Here is a 23,569-nt window from a genome sequence, read left to right on the forward strand (position 1 = left end):
TTTAGCTGTCTGAGGTGTTTCCTAAGGGAAGGGAATGTGGACTACAAACCGTTGGTGGCCTCAACCAATGGTCATTTATGCTCAACACCCACAGTCAGTCTTCCACGTTCTTGGGAAACAGAACACGCAAAGTAAAACGACCTTTGAGTCAATTGCTGCTAGGCTATTGGGAAAAACCAGTTGTGCAAAAGCACCCTAGGGGCCTTCCCTGGGGGGTGACCTAGCTCGTAACTATGAAGGAAGTATGACCGAAGTCACCAGACCCCAACTCTCACAGGCCAGGTCCCCTACAGCATGGGCAGAGAACACTTCTGGGAATCTAGCTAGACCTCAAAACATCTGTAAGTTTTGTCCCTTTACAGACCCTAGTGTTGGGCAGAAACACTGGAAGGGAGATCTGCCCCTTCTGCTATAACCATGTGACCACTGTACCAGATGACTCTGAGTAAAGCCTGAAGATATGTCATCTTCAAATGGTGCTGAGATGACAGTTACGGTTTGGATGGAAGCTTTGTGAAAGGACTGTCCCCTGGCAGGAGGTCTATGCATTGGTCATTGCTCTGTGAACTGGCATCTCCACTTCATCCACTGTCTCCCCCGAGACGGATCTCCATGGGCCTTGGCACTGATCACCTGCAGGCAGAGCAGCCCCTTCTCACACCAACATGAAGGGCTGAGAGGGTCTCTGCTGATAGTTTTTTAACTTACAAAAATGAGACACTCCTCACAAAACTCCAAATCACCACCAATACATTTATTTGAGGGAGACAGGGTCAAATCTTACCATGAACTGGGTAGGACTAGAGACACTGATCTGCCTAACTTCTGGGTTTTCACAACTGCACAGGTAACCAGATCCTGCACTTGAGGTGTCACCATTAAACAGATGATCATTAGATGGGGGGGACGTATTCTAAGTAGTCACGTGATTTCCCATTCAGAAGAAGGTGCTGCCTTCCTATCAGAAAAGTAGTGTTGAGAAAAATGAAGGCAGAATCCAGCATTAGCCTCCTAGCACAGGCCTAGAAATGACGGTGGCCTGGTGAAAGGAGCGCCCTACTTACAAAGCAGGAGAGTGATGCTCCCAACTGAGCTGCAGGATGAGAGGTGGGCTGAAGGGACAGGTGTGAGGGGGTGAGATCTGACCCCACAGGCCTTTCCCCATCAAACCTGGGCTTCCACAAGCTGTTCTCTGGCACCCTGCACAAGGCAGACTCAGCAAATATGGGAAATAAGGGGATTCTTCCCCAATTTCCTAACCCCACCCTATCTTTCCCAGGTCTAACAGGTGACCCAATCCACTGGGTGGAGCTCCACCCCTGTCTGACCCCACATCTGGACAGACAATGGCAAATATGGAAACTGAAGCCCAGCTGGGCTGGAGCACATCTAGGTGTTGCTGGGTTGGAGTCATCTTGCAGTTGTCCAGAGATGATCAGGCCTCACCCATGGTGGCCAGGCTGAGACAGCGTTTTTATAGGTGATTCAGATTACTCCAGGGCAAAACACGATCCTGATGACACCCGGCGGAAAAGCAGGCTGGAGCCACGGAAGAGCTGGCCCTGGAATGAAAGGAAGCGCAGGGCCAGTGACAGGGGAGGCCATGCTTCTTCACCCCCAGAGGAAGCCCAGTGCAAGGCTAAGAAGGGTCCAGGAGCTCAGAGGCCTGGGGTCGGGGTGTAGGGCCTAGGCTCACATTCCTGGAGGGTAAGGTCAGAACCTGCCTGTGCTGAAGTAGAAGAATGGGGTTCACTTCATGCCCTGGGGGTGTCCAATGCCTAAGGGACACTCAGCAGGGAACTCCCAAAGAGGAGACTTATTGCTCCTCTAGCCCAAGTGGTCTGGGACTCTTCTAACACCCATGGGGAGGATGTGATGCTCTAGACAGATGGGGCTGCTGGGAAGAACTGAGGCTGTCTCTTCCTCCCCAATCCCCTCTCATCCATCCTCTTCTCTACCTTGAGGCCAGGCAGTGCTCTTGCTCCTCCCCAGGCCACTACCCCATTTTACTACAAGGCAAGCTGAGGCCAAGAAAAGGCAAGGATCTGCCCTTGGCCAGGAGCCTAGATCCTTGACTGCTGGGCCCAAGAGCTCCAGCCATCAGGAGGTGGCTTAGGCACAGAACAGGAGAACTCAAGGCTGGCACCCCCACCAGGCTTCCCACGTGGCCCAGCTCCAACCTCAGGCTCTGCTGGGACTGGGCGCCCCAGAAATCCAGGAATTCAGCTGATCTAATCTTAGGCCTCCCATTTCTGGCTCATGTTATTTGAAGGATAAAGTTAGAGCTCCCTTATCCTTGTCCTAAAGGAAAGGAGACTTCTGCTGATACATAATTTTTAAATAAATCAGACAACCATCTCAAACCTATTTTGAACAACGTAAGGTGAAAATTTAATTAAAATGCCTTAAACCAAGTGTCTATATTCTCTTTATCCACCGTCCTCACAACGGCAGATTCCATGAAACTCTTTGCATGCAATGAAGAGTCCACAAAACCGTCACCTGATGGATGTGACAAAGAATGGGAAAGCCTCCTCCCTGCGTGCTCGCTTACCTGCACACTCAGGTACTTCCAGCAGTGAATCCAGGATTTGAACACTGGGGAGTAAGGGGGGAGCCCAGCCTGCAGCCTGCCCAGAAGGAGAGTGGGTGTTAGCCCCAGGGAACAGTGAGAGACAGGTCAGCCAAGGTAAAGGAGCCCTCAGGAAGGAATGGATTGGAGATGCCACCAGCCCACATCCTGAAACCACAAGTTCACCCCAAAGGGGCTTGGTGACTCCCAGAGAAGGCCAGGGTGCCTGGTGGGCTGAACCTACACACAAACAAGGCAGGAGGTGGGTAGAGAGCAGGCAGGGCTCAGCTGGGTCCCCCTGCACCTTGGTAGAGTGCCAGGTGGAGGGTGCACACCTACCCGCAGTTGTTGACAGCCATGAGATCACCGACCAGCAGGAAGGGGTAGGTCAGCATGCTCACTGCAATCTGAAACCCAGACAGACCTGAGTGCCAGTGACCCAGCCTGCCCCCAACCCCCCAGCCTAGACCTCCAGTTACCACCAGGGCTGGCCTCCTAAGTCATACCCAGGTCCACAGGGCAGTGGAAAGGGCAGCTGGCTCGACTTACCCCCATCACAAACTTGGTGTAGCTCCGGATGGCCAGGGCCTGGCTGAACTGAGGATACAGAAAGGAAGAGCAGTCCCTTCAGGATGCGGACTTCAGACCTGTGGCCCCCTTCACCTTGCCCTCCACACCCCTGTGCTTAGCTCCTCACACGCACGCCTTACACACTGCCTTCCTTTTCACAGCCTGCCAGCTGCTTCTGTGGCCTCGTAGTCAGAGCCAAGAGAAAACCTGGGAGGCAGAAGTGGGGTAACTGGACTGAAGGAAGTCCCGTGAAGGAACAGAAGTGACAGAGACCAGAAAGGGGGGTCATTTACTGCTGGCCTATTGTAGCCCCACAAGACTGTGAACACCCAGGGCTGAGCCTGCACCTGTCTGATTGACATCTGGGGCTCGGCACATAGTTGGTGCTCGATGAGTGCCTTCTTAATGGACATTCAGATACCTGCCCTGACACCCCAAGACAGAATCCTGGCCCTGTGGCATAAGGCAAAGGGAAACTCTGGGTTTATTGCCACCCCCACCACACCAAGCTTTGCCCCCTTCAGACCCCAACTCCTGAAATTCTACTTTGCCCAGGAAACAGGCCCTGACTAGGAAAGGTGGGGCTTCCCATCCCTCAGCTTGCTGTAGCATGGCCATCCCACCAGGTGGATGCCCTGGAGCTCTGGGCAGAGATCTGCTCACCCCTCTGCTGGAGCTGCCTTGGCAGGCCTGGTAGCCTCATCTTAGCCTTTAAGACACACACAGAAAAGCACTTAAAAGTATGTTCAGTGAAGCTGTTGATTGCTGTTGCCGCTGACTTAAAGTGCAGCAGCCCCTGGCCAAACAGCTGCCCACCTAGACCAAAGAAACCAGTCAGCTGTGTCCCCCCTAACCAAGACACCCCAGCTGCCCCAGCCTTGCTGTGTATGTGACAGCAGCAGCTTATCCACCCACCCACGAAGCTCCAGAGAAAGGGCAGAGCCACGAGCACATGCTCTTGTAACTGCATTTGGGGGCGGGGCTCCACAGAGTCATTTTAACTTGCTTGAAAGGCCAGTTAAGACTCATCTACCCAAGTCAAACAGCCAGTTAGTCTCCCTGTGAGCAAAGACTCATTTGAGGCAGGGCATTCCTCACCACAGACATGTGACCAGACACACCCCAACCCCAGAGTTGGCAGTCTGGGGCCCAGACACACAAACATGTAGACTATGGCCCCCCTCCCCACCCAAGTAATTCTAGCAAACAGATCCCCAAGGACCTCCCCTCCACTCCTGGACTTGGCAGTCACTGCTGTGAGGATGTCTTGCTATCAGAAATCCCCAACCATTGCTGCTTCCTAACTTTTACCTTGGTTCAGGCAGAACCAATCAGTGCACCGGGTGCTCAGACACTTTTCTTCAAGTGCCTTGTAGAAGGACCAAGCCCTCTTGTGCTTGACCCGTCCTGCTGAGAGGTCTGTGTATACCAGACTGTGTAGACCACTGCTAAAACAGGGGGTGAGTCTGGATTGGACACTTCCTAGCTCATCTAAAAAAACTCAAGAAGGGAGGCACACTCAGCCTGGTACAGGGAAGACCTAGTCCCAGCCCTGTTGGTTCCAGCCCAGTGACTCCGGAGAGCCCATTTAATCTCTGGGTCTCAATTTCCATATCTGTAAATGGGGCATTATACCTGCCTACCCTGTTACCTTCACAACTAGGGTGCCATTGGGATCAGAGGTCATAATGTTTACAAAAGAGTTCTGAAAAGCTTCAAACATGAAGCAGAGGTTAAAGGACGATCATTATCAGCTGGTTTATCTCCTGTTTCCTGAGCACTAGTTGGGTCACTGCCTCACAGCAGCCCCAGATAAGCTGGGATCTGTTTCTAAGCTGTCCAGGGACAAGAATTCCACACATTCCTCCCAGGTCTGGGTACCAATCTGGAATCTCAGCTCTTGAGGCCATTCTCCCCCAAGGCAAAGCTGACTCCAGGGACAACCAGAGACCCTCCTCTTGCCCTCAGGGCCTGGTACCCAGAATCCCAGAGTCCTCAAGTCTGCCCCAGACCCTGGGCATCAGCAGTACACGGAAAAAAGGACAAGTCCTTGTTCCAACCAACCTGGGAACCTGGATTCTGGTCGTTTCCCAGCCCCCCTGGGGTGTCACTCACGCTGTCATCCACCAGGTAGGCATTGATGAAGTGGGCCAGCAGGTTACAGCCCCATAAGAAAACCACATCGCCCAGGAGGTGAGGGATTAAGCCACTAAAAAACAAGTGAGCAAAGATGAGTAGAGGAGGGAGCAAACAGTTCCTGGGGACTCCACACTCAGGAAGCAGGCAGGGATGTTCCAAGCTCATAACTTCAGCACAGCTTCAGGAAGGGAGCCTGGATGGGCCACACAGGCCAGCACTATCCACATGGAGAAGGTAGTATTCCTTTTCCCACGGGGAGGTGTTACATGCCACAAATTAGTCAAGGGTCTCACAAGCAGTCTTCAAACCACAGAAGCCAGGGATCAAGACACAAATGTTGCCAAATCTAGGATTTTCAAATGCAGATTATGAAAGAGCACCTAAATGTTGGTCATTTTCTCCTGACCTCTTTACCTAACCAACTCTTACAAAACACTCTCCTCTTCACCCCTGGAATGTTCCATCAAAGACATTCCATGCTACTAGCATTTGCAAGGAGGTGTGACTCTTAAGTTGACGGCCTTTAGGATAAACAGCTGTATATGCTGGATGGAAAGTTCCCTAAGACAGAGTTGAGGGCATAAAGCCAGTCCGAGATCAGTGGGTCCTGTGTGCTACTTGTGTTTTTTTTAAATGTTTATCTTCTTGTTTAGGAGTGGAGTGCCTTGGGAGGCTCTCCAGGAGAAGAATGGCAGTCTCTTGGATGGGGAAGCAGAATTATTATTTTTGAATTTTTAAAAATGGTACTATAAAATATTTGAAAAGTTCAAAATAATATATGTGACTCTCCTATGTTATGGGGGATATTAATACAATTAACATTTGTGAATGTAATTTCTAATCCTGTTGCCTGTCTGTGTTCAGACTGACTATGCACACATACCCTTTGGTGCTTTCTGAGTATTATAACGTGTGTGTATCGCTTGTCCCAAAATCATGTGGAGAAAAAGAACCCAAAGGGCAAGCATCTGCTGTGTGAGAATCCTATTCACACAACAGCACAGATTGCAGTGTGAATGCTAGAGGGGGTGATGTGCTAGATGTATACCAGGTATAAGCACAGATATTTATTCACATGAGCACTTAACACATACATGTATGTATGTGAATATGTATATGTGTGTACCTAAGTCAGGGTTTCTCAGCCTTGGCACTATTGACATTTTGGGCTGGATAATTCTTTGCTGTGGGGCTGTCTTCTCTGTTGCCAGATATTTAGCAGCACCCCTGGCCTCTACCCACTAGATGCCAGTTGACAACCACAAGATGTCTCCAGCCATTGCCAGTGTTCCCTGAGTAGTAAAACCATCTCCTGTTGAGAACCACACACACACACACACACACACACACGTATGTACACATACACACACCCCCTAAACATAGTAGTTTCTTGGTTAAACAAAGGATTATAAATAAAAACACTTGGCAAACTGGAAAACCACAATATAGACTTGTTAATATGGAGCCCAATATCTAGCATGCTATATACATAACAGCATGTATGTCATTGTCTAGACCTTAAAAGACAAAACAGAAAATACACTTGTCAAGCCTGGCTTCTGGGTTCTGTCTGTGCTTTATGCTTTCTGAACACAGTCTTTTCAGCATGGGCTTTCTTCACAGATAAAGTCAGCTGGATGAGAAACAACAGAGAGTGCGGGACTCCATGGCCATCGGGAGACTGTGTGCTCCACCAAAGGAGCAGCCCCCGGGGCCCCAGCCCAACAGCTGCTCTGCAGAAACACAGGCCCATATGGGCCAGATTTTCTGACTTCTTAAGAGATGCCAGAAATATGAATTTTTGTGTGAAATATGTCAAATGTTTAACAACTAATTTGTCAGAAATGTTGTGTCAAACAGAATCCATCGGCTGGCATCAGTCCGTGAGCTGCCGTTACTCAGACCTTAGTCCAAGTGACAGAGGTGCAGTCATTTTTTGGCAGTGAAGCCGATGACTTTACAGTGCCTCACCTCATGAAGACCAGCCCCATGCCCTGTATGCATTGATGGGGCCCGGTGAGGGCTGGTCAGTTCATCTCCCCAGTGTCCTGGACAAACAGTACCATTTTTATGTGAGGCGTGACCTGAAAAGGGCCGAGCAGCTTTGGTCCCGATGATTCGTAGCTCGGAGCTATGGAGCTCTACAGAGCTGGGCTGCAGCTACTGAGGCTGGGGCAGAGCCCTGTGGCTAGTCTGTGGCCAGCAGCTGTGGCCTGAAGTTGAGAACACTCCTGTTAGTAGAGCCATGCCCCATGGCCAGTTATGGGATGTATAAACTCACGTACACGAAGAATCCCAGCAGCCCCTCCTCTTTGAAAATCTTCCCAATGGAGCTCAGCACGCCGCTGTGAAGAAGGCAAAACACCCAGTCACCTAGCAGAAGCCCACCCCGTTATGGAGCAAGGACCACCAGCCATGCTCAGATCCAGCCAATCCGAGCCTAGATGGGGAGAGGAGGGGCCCCAAGGGAAGAAGAAAAAAAGCTCTCGTTTGGGGTGGAGGGGAGTTTACACAGTTCGTGGAGAATGGGGAAACCCAATGCTGTGGTGTGTGTCTGCCACAATTCATGCTGGAACTTGATCTCCAGTGCGGCAATGCTGGGAGGAAGGGTCTAATAGGAAGCGTTTGGGTCATGGGGGCTTTGCCCTCATGGGTGGTTTGGTGCTCTTCTCATGGTAGCTCCCCTGAGACTAGGTTAGTTCCCATGGGAATGGATTAGTGCCCGGGAGAGCAGGTTGTTGTAAAGTGAGGACCCCCTTCGTGTTTGGCCCTTTCACATATGTCTGCTTCCCCTTTGTCCTCCCACTATGTTATGATGCAGCATGAGAAGTCCCCCAGAAGCCAAGCAGATGCTGCCACCATACTTGGACTTCCCTGGCTCCAGAATCATGAGCCAAATAAATCTCTGTTCTTTATAGATTATCCAGTCTCAGGTATTGTTATAGCAATACAAAATGGACTAAGACACCCAACAACCCACAGGAGGAGAAGACCTAGTAGTTCTCTACTACCATTTTCTGTGGGATCTGGAACTTAGGAATGAACCTCCCAGTTTCAGCCACTGCTGTAGAAGTGGTGGGCCCTTCCCCTGCCTGGCCCTAGTGTTTTCCTCTGGCTAAACAACCTTCAGGCAGAAGAAGGTTGTGTCGACAGAGTGAGAGCACGAGGGGGTGGGGAGCAGAGAAAATCACTTTCCCAGAGGGCAGAGAATGAACACAGGGCCCTGCAGCAGGAGGCTCTGAAATCAGCCACGGAAAAGGCATCTGGGCCTCCACAGAAGGGAACTGGGGACTAGTAGCCTGGCCACTGCAGCCTGTTAGAGATCAGAGGACAGGCTGTGGTGTCTTAGGTGTGAAATGCAATGGAGGCTCAATAACATCCGTGACCTGTGGCTAGAAATGTCAACCAGCCTGTCCTGAATGGAAGCTATGCGAAGGCCAGGTAGAAAGGGCAACCTAGTAGAGAGGAGATGGCGAGAGCCAAAGCCCTGGGCAGTGCTTGTCCTGGGGCGCCCCAGCCCTGACAGGCCCCATGACTCTTCTCACAACATTGGCTCAGCCCACTGGTGTTCTGAGCCAGATTATTCCCTCCTGGTCCCATCTACCAACCTCACAATACAGTCTGGGGGAATGGGCCACCTTCCCACTAGCGAACCCAAAATGAGACAGCACGGCAGCAGAGCTTCTTGGGGTGGTGGCCCCACAGGACAGCTGTAGGAACTACTGACCCCAGGAAATGAGAATCTCAGAGAGGAAGGTAACCCAGGCGTGTCCTCCTGCCAAATGCCCCCAGGACTCGCCTAACATCCTGCATTCAGCCTCAGAGGGGCAGGGAGGGCACAAGTGCCACGAGACACTGTATTAACACATATGCACCCAGCACTCAGCTCAGCGCCACACGCAGATCTAGGTAGTGTCTGGTATAAAATGAAAGGGATGAGCCCCAAGACCCGAGAGTGGATAGCTTCTTAGTAGAGGATGAAAAGAGCTATACGCTGGGTTCTACGAGAGCTGGCATAACATGGGGGGTCCAGGAGGGGACCCCAGCTCAGTCCTAAGTGGCAGAATCGGCTCTGGTGCCAGAACTCCTAATCCAAGCAGACTCTAAACCCACTGGCTCTCTGCAAGGCACCTAGACTCATGTAAGGCAGCCCCCGATAAGTAATGGAGAGGAGAGAACGCCCTGGACATAGACTGGAAGTCACTGCCACACCCCTCTGAAGCCAGGCAGCAGGTCAAGCTATCACACAGAAGTAGGTCAGAAAAGGTGCAGCAACTGACCCAGCATGGCCTGTCCTGACACATCTGAAGGGTAACAGGTGCACTCCTGCCAGTCCTAAGAAAAATTACCCACCTGTACTTGGCCTCCCGTCCCACAAACTGGACCATGCAGCGCATTGAGATGACTGAGGAAAAAGAAAACACACACAGGTGATGTGGCAGGCCAAGCCCACAACACCCCAGCCGTGAGGTGCCTGGTGCAGAGTGGCCACTGTACATGGCCTATGTCAGAACGCATGGGAGGAGAAGGCCTCTGGGATTCTCTGCCACACCCCATGACCACAGTGTCCCCATTCTCCTGCCTGGAAAGAGTCCCAGCTCTCTTTGCAAAGGACCCCTGGCCAATCTCTCCTCAGTGGGCTTCCAGCGGAATACCCCCATCCCGTGACCCCTTCCCAGTCGTTCAGCCACTGCCTATCTACAGTCCATGAGGGGTCGGCCCACCGCCCACCCTTCCCATTGGACTCATGGCTTAGACCCAATCTCCACAGGCAGCTTACCATGCAGGGGGTGGGCCAGCATGCGGGACACACACTGCATCATCATCTCGTAGGAGGTCTGGAAGAGAACAGACAGCAGAAACTTGCTCACGCCCGTCTCTGGAATCAGCACTCTTAGGGAGCTACAAATTCTTACAAGGGAAAACCAGGACCCCATAGCACTCACGTGGGGTCAGGCTACCAAGGATGGTCCCACTTGTTGCCACCCCCCAGTCCCCTCCACCTAGGAGTGGGGCTGGGTCCCAGGTTTTCTGGGATTCCCTGCAGTGTCCAAGCTGGGGCCCCTTCCACATACCATCCCACCTGTGCATGTACAAGGACCCAGCTCTGTTGCTCCTCAACGACCTGCCCGACATGGGGATGAGACATAGGCAGGCTCCCCTCCATAGGCCTCCCTTCTCCAACTCTAGACACCCACCTCCTTCACGACTTTCTTCAGAGAAGTCTTCATATCATCCTTGTTGGAAACCTGCTCAATCTCATCCGGAGGGAAAACCTGACACAAAAAACAAAGGAGGGCCAAGCGCAAAGTACAGTGATGCCTCTTAAATCTAACTCTTAAGGGGCAAAGATAGCAGGAACCAGCTCCTAATATTTTCTCTGCAGTGTCCACCAATTGGGCCTGCCTCAGGTAACCCTCAGGCCTGGAGCTTAGCAGGGGACAGGGCGGGTGGGGGAGAAAGCCACCATCTAGTGTCCCAGCTGTGGGAAAGCAAGACAGCTGTGGGGTGGGAGCACCTGCAAGCACAAGACTCAGGGTTTGACCACCAGGATCTGGAGCCCGGCCACAGTGCTAGGGGGAGCCTTCACTAGTCCAGGAAGGGGAAAGAAGGACCAGGGCCCATGCGCTGCCTCTGGGGGTGGCCAGGAGCATGGGGCACCTTGGGCAACAACTCTTGGCTTTGCACCGGGCTCACCTTCTTCATGCTGCCCCTGGTCACAGTGGAGAGGGCGTTGGACATCAGTCGGGGGCTCAGACCTCGGAACAGCCCTATCTTCCCATCCACTTGTACAATGTACTTGGCTATAAGAAAGCAGAGGTGCAGGGTCACACCCCACCCAGTGGCATCCACTCCTGGATCACACACATGCCCAGACCAGATGCAGCTCATCCCTCCAGTAACTGCTGACTGCAGGGACAGGAGGGAGCTCTGTCCAGGACCCAGAAGCAGGCAGGCCCCAACTCCCATGTCTTCTAGCCTGTTTCGTTTTGTAAAACCTTCAAACGTTTCTGACAAACAAGTTCATACATTTTCTTCTTTGTAGCTTTGAAAACTCTACTTGGCAAACTCAGCTATGGTTTCTCAACTCAGCAACTTAAGTGCTGCAACCCAGAAACCAATTCTGCTGCTTACAAAATATGTTTTTCTCAGCAACAAGGAAAAAAGGAAGAGAGAGTATCCCCAGGCAATGATGAAGTTTGCAACCTAAAAGAGGAAAAAAGGAAAGGGAAGGGCTCCCAGAAGACAGGCTCAAGGACGTCCCCGAACACGAACACGCAACGGCCAGGGCGGTCCCCACCCTGTTACTGTGCACCCAGGACACCACCTGGCCCCTGCTGGCATTTATCAAAGAAAAAGCAAGCCTGTGGAGAAGTAACTAAAACACAAGCACTGATGAACTGTTCTCTAGAAAAAACTTGAGCGATCAGGGAAGCTAGACCCTACCTGCGTGAGTCAGTGTTTTTCATTAGCGTCTATCCTTTTAAGGATACTTTTTCTTTTTTTTCAGGTGGCTAGCCAGTATGGAGATTGGTATGGGACTCTGAACCCTTGACCTTGGTGTTTTAACACCACACTCTAACCAACTGAGCTAACCAGTCAGCCCTTACATCATTTTTAGCCATGTTCACACCTGGAAGCTAGCAGAACATTCTGTCAGACAGTGTGCTCCCCTTTCAGACCCAGGACTCTAGCTCTCTAGCACCGCACAGAGGCAGAAACAAGCAAATATGCCCTTTTCTCCTCTGCAACACGTCTTCTGGCCCAGCAATTCAATGTCACAGCTAGCATGAGCCTTCACTGGGCTGAGAGCCCATTACCTGTATATGTGGTTTCCTGAGAGTGGGGTGGGCTGGAGAGGAGTAGAGGTCGGGGGGATGCTGGGCCAGTGGCAAGGTGCCCTACTTCACAGAGTGAACAGGCAGAGAAGGAAGGTGTGTTTTGGGGGCAGGGAGATCACAGTCAGCAAAAGGGAGCTCGTCAGGACAAAGCCTCACTAAACCTCTTTCTAACGATCTGCCTACCAGTAAGGAAGGGAGTAAAGACCTCTATTTCTCCCCATTTCAGAGATGAGGCATGAACAAGTGAGAGCAGAGAAAGGTATGCAGAAAAGGCTACACAGGCCTGTGTAGGCCCAAAGGGCCCCTGGGCTGGCAAGGGGCTCTGTCACTCCAGGGTCTTTCTGCAGTACCTGGAAACCTTCCGGGGCGTTCGTTCCTTTACACAAGAGAATGTCACAACAGCTGGGGTGCCTTCCACCATGACAAGGGGAGGAGTAGATACTGTCCAGATAGTACTTACTACACAGCCAGACAGCCACCCCCTCCCCCACAACTTGACAGCAGGTATGGTGTCCAGAAGTGCCCTGTGGACATCTGCTCACAACATCTTGACTACAACATCTATAGAAACAGGGCCAGGTGTGGGGGGCACCTCAGAACTCTGCTCATCTTTCCAAGAGGCAATAAGATGGGGGTCAAGACCCCTCTACTCTGAGTCCTCCTGGGAATGGCTGTGTGACGTGAATAGAGATGAACTGGGTTCTAACCACGAGTCCCTCGTAACACAGTACGTGGAGCCGGACACACAGAACCCACAATGCAGGGGCTGGCGGCCCTCCGCTCTGGCTGCGTGTGAATCCAGCATTTTCTTTGCATATGGGCTTCACTGTCCATGATGAGGATGCCTTCCTGCTTCTGTGATTTCCCCCTCCCCCACGCTGACAATTTCTAAACAAAAACAAACACAAATGTATTTCTCCACAAAATGACACATTCTACCTGGACCTAGACTCTGCGCCAAACAACATGGAGGCAAAACTGGGAGAGAAATATATGATTCTGTCAACAGTTAGTGTGTGAAGTAAAAAATGTGACATATAGGCAAACCCCAAGATATTCAGCAGGGAGAAGGATTTTCAAAGAACATTCTGGACTGACCAAACAGGTAAGAAGAGCAGAGGTGCAGCTAAGCTGAGGGGATCAGCCTGGAATGGACTCTGCTGAGAACATGCAGAGAAAGTACACATTTATGAAAGCCCCCATCACGGGCATCTGGGGTAGGGACTGGGAGAGGGACAGCAGTGGTGGGCTTGAAAAAGCCTTGGCCAGCTGGCATCTGTGGGCCAGGGGATAAGCAGCACAGGAGCTGCTAGGACAGGGGACTCGTGTGAAGGGCCTGTGCACGAAGCAGCTGACCTTAACTTTGCAGACAAGGGGTGCAGCAGGACCAGAGCAGGTGAGCGGCCTGCTCACACTCACGCAGCTGGTCGGAGGTGAAGCTGCGGCTCACTGCATGTCGTCTCTAACAGTGGATGGAGATGCCAGAGTGAGCAAGCACCACTGCCTGGGAATACAGGAGAAATGGGACAACCGAGGGGGATGAAAGAAAAGAACCCAGGAGGGCCCTGACAGGTCTCCTGCTGGAGTAGCAGGAAAGCAGAAAAGCTGGTAACAGGACAGGACTGTTCAGAAAGCAAAAGGAAATATCACCACACCCCCACTTCCAGGCACAACCTGGGGTGGCACAGATGACAAGGACCAGTGTCCTAGTCTGGACTCTCTCTTGGGCACCCATCTGTCCCCTGCTGCTGGGGTGGCAGCTGGCAGCTGCAGACAAAAGAGCTGGACCAAAGCTGTATTGTTCACTGTTCCCACCCCGACACCCTGCCACCTCTGGCCACACTCTTAGATCCCCTCCTCCATGCCAGCTTGGACTCTGGGGGCCATACTGCAAAGTGGTTTCCGGGGGGGGGGTGCCAGCTGGGCCTGCTCCCCGCTTGGGGCCTCTTTTCTGTCGGTATGGGCTTTCCTGCCTGGGAAGCACACTCACCGTAGGTGAAGAAGCTCGGCAGATAGAGGACCTTCCTCCCCAGCACATTGGTCCCAAGGGTGGGGGGCATCGGCTCATGACCCACCTTCAGAATTAACAATAACAAAAGGAAGGTCAGATTCTACTGGTGAAACAGTCACACTGCTTCTCCTCTTTCCCAAGCCTCTAACTCTTCTCCCACAAATTCTAATGCTGTTCCTGTTAATGTTTTTCCCATCAAAACATACCAGAAATCTCATCAGTGTCTATAAACAGCATCACATAATCTCCCAATGAACAGAAATGTCTAGTCTCAGATACAACTCCGACCACAATCCAAGTCACACTCATTCCCCAACATTCTTACCTTCAAACCTCAGATATTTGCAGTGTAGAACCCCCCATTTTTTTTTTTTTAAAGATGACCGGTAAGGGGATCTTAACCCCTTACTTGGTGTTGTCAGCACCACGCTCTCCCAAGTGAGCCAACCGGCCATCCCTATATAGAGATCCGAACCTGCGGCCTTGGTGTTCTCCGCACCACGCTCTCCCGAGTGAGCCACAGGCGGGCCCTAGAATCCCCCATTTTTAAGTACACAAACCCAACCCTCATCTCAGAATAAATCTCAGTTAATTCGCATGTCCAGGTGAAAACCTTCACTCCAACATCAATTCTGAACGCAGCAACGCCCAAACATGTCATACCCAAATCTCAGTCCCAAACTTCAGCCAGTGCAGCTCTAAGTCACCCATTTCAAAGCTCAACCCACTCTCAAAATTTCTCACCAAATCTACTGCAGACACCTCCAAATCTGCCTCCCATTCCCAGGCTTACCAAACTGTTACCTCAAATCCCAGCTACTCCTCAAACATATCCTCAACTGTGTTCTAACCTCGACCATCCCATTTCCCTGTGACAAAATGACCCCCCTCATTTCTGCAGGGCTACTATAATTCTTGCTGTACAGATGCTGATTATAACTGAAGTATCTGTTAAACCAATGGGTGGGTGAAGGACCACACCGTCCATATCCACAGGAAGAGGTGGGGTCTCTGCTGAGGAGTGAGGCCGTTTGCTATGCTACAGGCCGGAGCAAGGCGTCCAGGAGACCAGTGCCTAGGTGGGGAATGAGAAGGACCCTCTCAGCCTTGTCCCTCCAAGCAGGCCTGCTGGGCCGATGGACCAGAGCAGCCGCTCTTGGCTGTGGAAGAGCATGAAGACTGCGGCCATGGTAGAAACAGCCGGTTAGGAAGCTCTTCCTTGTAAAGTGGATCAGGTATGCTTCTAGTGCTTTTCTGGCTCAATTCCCTTTCTTCCTTGCCTTAGTCAGGCAAGCGTTGTTGAAAGTTCAGGCTGTCCCTTGTGGATTTGATTCTGAGATGCATGACAGATTACTAATTATAAACTTAAAAATCCTTCTATGATGGGGACTGTCTTTAAAAAAAAAAAAAAAAACTAGCTCAGGGGAGCTGAGGGAGAAAAGAGAGGAATCAGCTGATCCAGGCAGTTAGCCACACCCCCTTCCAGACCTTTTTCCTTCTAGGTTGAAACTTGAAAATTCTGAGTTGAGGTTTGTTTTGATCTTGTTCTCCTAAATACAGGCACTATTCCGTTTATACTCTTCAACTCCAAGTCCCAGCTACTACTCTTCTGCTGTCTTACCCAGCCTAGTCACTACAACTTAGGAGTCCCATCAATTCCACCCTTAAATCTGTGTCCCTTCACCCCAGATCCCCATGGCTTCCAAATTTGTCGAGTCTATTTTCTTAACTTCTACTGAAATTATCAAAGGCACCCTGGCTAAATCTCACCCCCATTCCCCTCATCTCCAAGTTTTAATTATTTGTTTCCAAGTCATGCTCACCCAATTTCATCCCCAAATTTGTTAGCCCAATCCTAACCACAGCCAACACCATGGCCCTATATCAGATACTGGCAAGGCCAGTCCATCATCTTCATTCTCTAACTCCTAAACCTAACATCCACATGCCCCAATCTAAAGCACTGCATTCTTCTTATTTACTTAATCTGTACAACCCCCAAATCTGTCACTTTACTCCTGCCTCCACCAAATGGTGATCTGCCTTTTTGCAAAACATTATTCTGATTCCCAAGCTATACCCATTAAGATCTCATCCAAAATATGTTATACTCAGCACCAGATGGGTTCAAATCGGAGAAGCTACCTCTATCACCCCAATTGAGCTCACCCATCCTTACCCACCCACCATCTTGTTCTTCCCCCCTTTTGGTCTCTCTCATTCTCCAATTCCCTTTCCAAACCACCCTTATTTCAATTTTCTTTTCAAACCTGTAAACCAAATCCACCATCCTCTAAATGATGAAGCCATATCCCCATTTCCCTCACATTGAACCCACCCATTCCTTGTGCTCCAGCATCCTCTGCTCCAGACCCTCCCACCTGCCACCTTAAAACCCCAGTCTCACCCAATCTCACCCCATCAGCCCCCAGCACCCTCACTTCTTGTCTCAGTTACACCAGTTCCAAAGAGCCAATTTCTCTTCCAAACCCGCAATCTTTATTGCTGTAAACCCAATCCTAATCCTGTAAAGAAAGCAACCCTCACTCCCAAATCAAAACCAAATGCCGGTTTTGGTATCAACCTTCCCCCATCAGCCACTTCCAAATCTCAGTCACAGCTAGATTCTATTCAGGCACCTTGATGCCTCTGACTGACTCTTCTCATTACTTGACATATTCCTGGTCACACTCCAAAATCTATTACCCCCCAGATTTCAATTACTCCCATTCTCATTGACCTCTCATTCCAATTCCATTTCACATTCTCTCAGTTCAATTAAAATGATGGTAAAATCTGACACTCACTTACTTGCCTCAAATCAAACCTCAAATCTCTGTTGGGTCTCCACATCAATTGTTACCTCCCACCCTCCACTGTCCTGGACAATTCTAGCCTACAACCTTCAGCTATCAGTCCAGGCCTGAGTGACACCCATAAAATTTGCGACCATCTCAGCTATGCCCACCTGACCACCTGATTCTGCCGAAGCACACCTCCACCCCACCCCTTCCAGCTCAGTCTCTCCCTAGCAGCCCACTTCACCTGCATTCATTGATGGTCCCTCTAAGTATGCCTAGTGCCCATGCGTCCCTCCATTCCAGAGACATCCCTACCTTGGTCTCAATTTCTGCCAGTCGCTACCTATCCCTGCCACCTTAAGTCTAACGGCCCCTTCTGCCCGATCCCAATACTCCCATACCCCTCAGCTCATCCCCTCAGACACAAGCTAAACTTTACATTTTCTCCGCCAAATGCATCATCCCCTTTCCCCTAAAAGCCTCCGCGATCCCCTCTCCAGACATATTGCCGCCACTCCCCTCCCCCAATGCGTAGCCCAATCTGTTCCCCTCCCCCAATACGCGTCACTCCGTCCTCTCCTCCCACCAAATTTGTCGTCGCCATCAAATCCAAAGCCCCCATATCCTGTAAACCGATAGCTCTCCCCAGCTAAATGCTTTGCCTTCACACGCTCCCACCAAATCCAGTCACCAGTAAATACAATAACTCCGTCCCCTCCTCCCCGCTCCCCCAAGTCGGGCACCCTTCCTTCCCTTCCTAAATTGTTGGCCCTGACGCCCACTCCTTTGTCCCCCAAAGCCACTTTTAAATCCATCGTTATAAATTCAGCGCCCCTGTTGCACTCAACTCCAAATATGTTTCTCACCTTCTAAATACTTTGCCTTGATCACCGCAACTCTCCTCCCCACCCATTCACCAAAACTTCTCGCCCCTCTCCCAATTCTGCTGCTGCTTCTCTCAGCCCAAATCTGCTGCTTCTCTGTCCCAAGTCCACTGCTCCATTCCTTCATCTCCCAAACCCGTCTCTGCATACCATCGCCCCCCTCCGCTGCATCCCCCAAATCCCTAGTTCCTCCCACCCTCTCCCGAATCTGCTGCTCCGACCCCTTGGCCCTTCTGTACCCCTAAACCCGTACCCTTGAATTCCCAAATCCCTCGCCGCATTCCTCGTCTCCTGCCCCTGCGGCCCCCTCCAAACCTGCTGTTCCCGCCCCTCTCCCCAAATCCGTCGCCATTGATTCCCCTACTCCAATCCTCCAGATCTCGGCCTGTCCCCTTCAAATCAGCCCCCGATTTCCCCAGGGGCCCCGAGCCCCCCACCTGGATGAGCAGCTTCACGTAGAGCAGCGGGTGGCTGAGTGCCGTCACGCCCGCGCCCAGTGCCACGAAAAGTGCCTCGGTGGTCGGGGTGTTGTCCCCGGAGCCCAGGCCCCCGGACGCGCCGTCCATCCTGCGAGCCGATGGCTGCGCAGCGGGCCGAGGGTGGCGTGGATGTGCGCGGTGTGCGGGCGGCGGATCGCGAGCCCGAGCCTCGACCCCCGCTGCCGCTCCGCCGCGAGCTCCCGCCCCCACTCCCGCACCCGCCATCCCCGCGGCACCGCCGCGAGCCCAGGGCGCCACTTCCGGGTCTGAAGCCCCCATGGCGTAGGCTGCCCAGATCACTCCCCTCACGTGACGCGAGGAGCCACGCCCCTCGTGCGCATCAGGGGGCGGGGCCGGGGCGCACCATCGGAGGCCGCAGGGGATCGCGGGAGCGCGCCGCTGAGGACGTTAGGCGCCGGAAGTGTGCCCCCGGCCGGGTTGGGCTCTGGACGAACGCTGGGCTGTCGCCCAGGGGTTAGTGGTCGCGGGCAACCCGAGCTGCGGGCTCGGGAGTTGTGGAGGTTGCCTCAGGCCTGGGCGCTTCCCCTGGAGCCCCGGAGAGCGGCAAGGGCGGGGCGCGGGGGATCTGGCAGCCAGGGGCCCCCAATATGGTCTGAGGCGCTTCCAAGCCCCCTCCCCGACTTCGGGAGTTTCCTCCGCAGTTCTGGGCCCGCCCCTTTGCGGCCCTGATCGCAGGCATCGCGGCCTGCGGGAGACTGTGCTCGAGCCGGCCTCCTGCTGCAGGCGAGCCCCGCCGCGGCCGCCAGCCGCCTCGTCTTTGCCCTTTGCTGCCCCCTCTGCCAGGAATGCCCTCCTCACCAGACCAAGTCCAGACGCCCCCTCGGCAGCTATGGTCACTCGCCCCAGCTGGTGGACCTTCGCGCACCTCCCATGTAGCCCATGGTTATAAAATTTGTTTTGCTCCTAAAGTATTTGAGTATCTCCCTTACTACATCGTGAGAGTTTTAGTTTTTCAATGTGAGCACGCGCCCACAGTTAATCCTTAGGTACTAAAAGCAAATAAAAATAATTAGCCCTTAAATCGCATTTAGTACGTGCCGGGCACTTTAAAAGTGCTTTCCACGTGTTAACTCAGGTATAATGCTCACAACAACCCTGCGAGGAAGATAATACAGCAAGTTCCCTATTTCTGTTTGGGAACGTGTCCTACCCGCTGCAACCACACCTAAAACGGTGCTCTGCTAGTTGTGGGGGTGCTCACTAAAAAGTTTCTGTTTAAATGGATCATAGTCCGCAGGGACAGGCAGTGGGGAAACCTGGTCCCTTTGCCTGTACTCATTTTGAGGAAGTTCTTTAGAATAGACATTTGCCTTCTGATCGCTTTTCTTTCTGACTTCCTACCTGCCTTACTGCCTAAAAACTAGGGCTGGCCCGTGGCTCACTCGGGAGAGTGCGGTGCTGATAACACCAAGGCCCCCGGTTCGGATCCCATATATGGATGGCTGGTTCGCTCACTGGCTGAGCGTGGTGCTCACTGGCTGAGCGTGGTGCTCACCGCCTAAAAACTACCTCCCTCCTTGCCACTCTTGACAACAAACACTCTATACACGTTCCACATTCAGAACATGCCAATCTCCCTCACTCCTTCCAGGGCTCTGAGGGCTCCGTCCTCCCTCCCCTGCCTTGGCCTTCTTAACCCAGGCTTGCCCAGGTCAATCATTGCAAAGCTTTCCTAGCACTTTAAACCTACTGTATTTTCTCCTTCAAACACAACTTTCATCAAACCTCCTACCCTCTCCCAGGAGCGCTTTCAATGACTTCCGTTAGCCTGGATTCTGAATTAGCCTTCTCAGTACAGTAGGAACCTTAAAGTCAAGGTCATGGCACCACACTAACTCTCCACTCAGAAGAGGTTCTAGGTTTCCAACTTGCTGGGAGTGGTGTGGGGAAGGGGGACTGGTTTACCTCACCTTCCTTCTGAAACTTCCTCATACAAACCTTTTTACTTTGGGCTTTTCTTCCCCATTTTTCTCCAGCTGTCTGTTTTTCCTTCTGAACTTACTGTCCACCGTTAGGCCTATTACTCTGCCTTACATGGTCACCTAACTTTTTGTGTGTATTTGGCCCTTTCAAACTGTGTTTCCACATAAAGCAGCTACATTGTTTTATATACTGCATTATTTTGTTTCTTCCACAGCATCACGTATGGGGATATACATGTAGTAAATGTTCTGTAAATTGTTTCTAAGTGATATTTCCCCAAGAAAAGAAATTAAAGTAAAAATAGATCACTTAAACCAGACTCCTAGAGTACCAAGCAGAAACAAATGTAAAACTGCACTGTAGCTATATTTCTATAACCCCGGGCTCACAGGGACACAAAGAGTAACAAAAAAATTCTCACAGTTAAAAAATTACAAACCACTCAAAGACACATTCCGTCATGAGAGTGAATGTCCAAAACAGGAAAAGTAATACTCTCAGGCACTTGAAAAATAGAGCAATCTAAAAAAAAAAAAAACTTTAAGGTGAAAAAATAGTTTTCAAATGAAGGCAAAGATAAAGAATAGGGAATAATAGAAAAAAGAATAGGACATTGTGAAAAAAGAGCAGGTATACTTGAAAAGGAATCAAACAACATCGAGAAATAAAAAGTATACTCTCTGAAATGATTGAATGAAAGACAATCTTGCTCAGCATTCACACCACTAAGCAGCCTGGCAGTATATCTTTAGGGCTATGAAGCAGTTAGCTCTGGGCTGGGTTAGTGCTCCCACTGCAGTCTTGATGCCGGAGGAGAAGGTCTGGAAGGCCCAACAGTCAGCCCCAATCCACCTCATCCTCTTACCAGGTTCTTGACTCCACCACAGGAAAGAATTCAAGATCAGAGTCACAGTAGAAAGGGAGAACAGGTTTAATGTAACAAATAAAAGACACAGACCTCAGAGAGAAAGTGCAGCATAGCTCCAGAGACTGAGCAGGGCACACACCAAGTTTAATACAAAAGTAAGAAATACATAAAGTTCAGTACAGAGTGCAGGGTGGCTCAAGAGAGTGAGCAGCCGCTTGGGGAAAGTAAGTTTGATACAAAAAGAAATAAATACACACTAAACAGGCAGAGTGAGGACTGGCCCCTGAAAGAGTGAACAATTGCCCCACATTCTGCCCAGATTCAGCTTTTATAGTTTTGCTATCTAATACATATTCATGATATCTAATGAATATTCAATTAAAGGGATAGTTCCCTGTTATGTAATAGCCTTGCACATGCTCAGTTGGTCTCTTTTTGAAGCATGTTCATTGGTCAAATCTTATCACATACATATTCAAGAATATCCTGAACTCTTTAGCACCCCTAGTGGAAAGTCATTCAAAGGATAAACTCACTTCTAATGTTAGGTCACCGGGGTCATATAAGCTGGTATAAAATTCTTTTTACTGAGCATGCTCAGCTACTGGATTTGCTTAAGTCTGTCCGTGTGGTCTCAATCTCCTCAAGTTGGTGCCAATAATAGGTCCAACAAGCAACAGTAACTCTCCTCTAGGGGTGGGCCTAGGAGAGGGGCCTGAGACCTTGGGAGTGGGTTGAAACCCAGAAGTGTGTCCTGAAACCTGAACCCAGGGAAACTGAGCACCTCCTATCTCAGCCTACTGCCCTTACAGCACTTACCACATCACTGCCTGTCTTCTTGTCAGTCTCCCATGGTAGGCTGTAAGCTCCTTGACAGCAGGGATTGTCCTCTTCACAGCTGGACACCAAGCCTGGCACAGTTCCTGGCACATGGTAGGAACCCAACCAATATTTACTAGAATGTGAATGAATAAGAAAAAATACTTTGAAAATTGTACAGTTATTTGTAGTAGCCCCACATACAGAATTTAAACCTTATGCCCAACAGTAGGCTCAAACAGTAGAAAATTAAAAAGAAATAAGACTCTTGTAGACCCTGAGAATTGCCAAGTGCATAGACCATCCCAGGTCCCTGGGATCCTGTGGGAAACTATGTAGCAACGAAAAGAGAATATGAAACACTAAGTGCCCATCTTTGCAACTAAGTTGATTGACATTGCACTAACCAAGTCAGGAGGGAATCTGAGGTGGTGTCAAGGTCACCATGAGAGTTCAGGCCTCACCTGGGGAGGTGCACTAGGTTTGAGGAGAAATGACCACAGTGCAGAGAAGATGGGCTTGTTTGGATGTAGGCTTCTTGTTTACTAGCTCTAGGTGAGAACATTCTGGTTGCTGCGTCTGCTCACCTGCTTGTCCGGGGTGGGGAGCACTGACCTTCCTTCTGTCCTGGATCCCTTGGGTCCTACACCCAGACATCAACCCCACCCAGAGGCCATGCTGCAAAAAGGAGCCAACTTTAGGTCCTTGCTCTAATTCCCCACCCTCTAAAAAAAACACCATAGGATTCTACTGAGAGGTTTTAATAGCTAAATTCAACCAGCTGTCCTATATTCACTCTGATAAGAGCGAGGTATGCCTGCACAGTTGTCCAGTTCTGTGCCAGACACTGTTATTACTGGCTTTATAATTATTAACTCATTTTATAATTACAATATGAGGCCAGGACTATGATGATTATCCTCTTTCCATGGGTGAGGAAACAGACCCAGAGAGGTTAAGAAACTTCCCCAGGGTCACACAGCTAATAAGAGGCAGAGCCAGGATTCAAGACCAGATCTTCCTGCGTCTGATGCCCCACACTCTTGAATGGAGGTCAAAGACAGAAAATGAGCAGGCATGGAAAGCGATGACCCTGGACCTCCTGCTGTTGCTGCTGCCGGCCAGGTCAGTCACTTCAAGGGTGTTGCTGGCACAAAGGCCTTCTGGACGCACATCTGTGAGGAAAACAATATTTCAGCAGCTGTGACGCACATCTGGTGGCCGACATGTATTAATGACACCCAAGTGGGTTCCATGTACATGTGATCCAGAGCCTGATGCCACCAGCTTCACTCCAGTCTTCCTCATCCATGTCTTTATACCTCCCGTGGGTATACCCCTTTCTTAAAAGGTTATCACGCTCCCTTTGAGATTACACTCTCTGCAGCCATGTCTGGCCTTGGGAGCTCCCCAGTAGCCTACTTCTCTAGAAACAGTTTACCTGGTGAAGGAAACATGGGGATTGGAGTTAAAGGTGTGTCTGGCCCTGAATCCTGGCATTGCTGCTCACAGCTGTGTGACCCAGAGAGCTGCTCTGAGCCTCTTTTTCCTCAGATGTGTGATAAAAATTGGGATAAGGAATGTGACAGGGTGGCAGAACCACCACTCACTAGATGCTGGCTAAAATGCTAAAGTGTTGC

The 23,569-nt window shown here is 50.8% G+C and overlaps 1 protein-coding gene across 2 annotated transcripts; it reads right to left on the minus strand.

The window, feature by feature from the left end:
• Positions 1-733: 733 nt before the first annotated feature.
• Positions 734-18,595, minus strand: MTCH1 (mitochondrial carrier 1). 2 transcript variants are annotated; one of them, XM_063096888.1, is made up of 12 exons: positions 18,257-18,595; positions 14,114-14,198; positions 10,979-11,085; positions 10,480-10,557; positions 10,062-10,119; positions 9,635-9,686; positions 7,567-7,626; positions 5,258-5,351; positions 3,122-3,169; positions 2,912-2,979; positions 2,555-2,630; positions 734-1,562 (listed from the first exon to the last, which is right to left on the minus strand). In XM_063096888.1, the coding sequence occupies exons 1-12, from the start codon at positions 18,575-18,577 to the stop codon at positions 1,491-1,493; spliced, it is 1,119 nt and encodes a 372-aa protein (XP_062952958.1). In that variant the 5' UTR covers positions 18,578-18,595; the 3' UTR covers positions 734-1,490. The 2 variants fall into 2 exon arrangements, with proteins under 2 accessions (XP_062952958.1, XP_062952957.1); XM_063096887.1 differs by having other exon boundaries at positions 5,207-5,351.
• Positions 18,596-23,569: the final 4,974 nt, after the last annotated feature.

Source organism: Cynocephalus volans, chromosome 5 (genome assembly GCF_027409185.1).
Source record: "Cynocephalus volans isolate mCynVol1 chromosome 5, mCynVol1.pri, whole genome shotgun sequence".
NCBI classification, from domain to species: domain Eukaryota; kingdom Metazoa; phylum Chordata; class Mammalia; order Dermoptera; family Cynocephalidae; genus Cynocephalus; species Cynocephalus volans.

Bases quoted from the DNA above. Each gene is read 5' to 3' on its own strand.
- MTCH1 (XM_063096887.1), bottom strand. From the start codon at position 18,577: ATGGGGGCTTCAGACCCGGAAGTGGCGCCCTGGGCTCGCGGCGGTGCC. The intron at 7,627-9,634 runs GTGGGTAATTTT...CCTTCTTCACAG, and splicing joins GGACGGGAGGCCAAGTACAG to CGGCGTGCTGAGCTCCATTG. The intron at 1,563-2,554 runs GTAAGCGAGCAC...CTTTCATTCCAG, and splicing joins GGAAGTACCTGAGTGTGCAG to GGCCAGCTCTTCCGTGGCTC.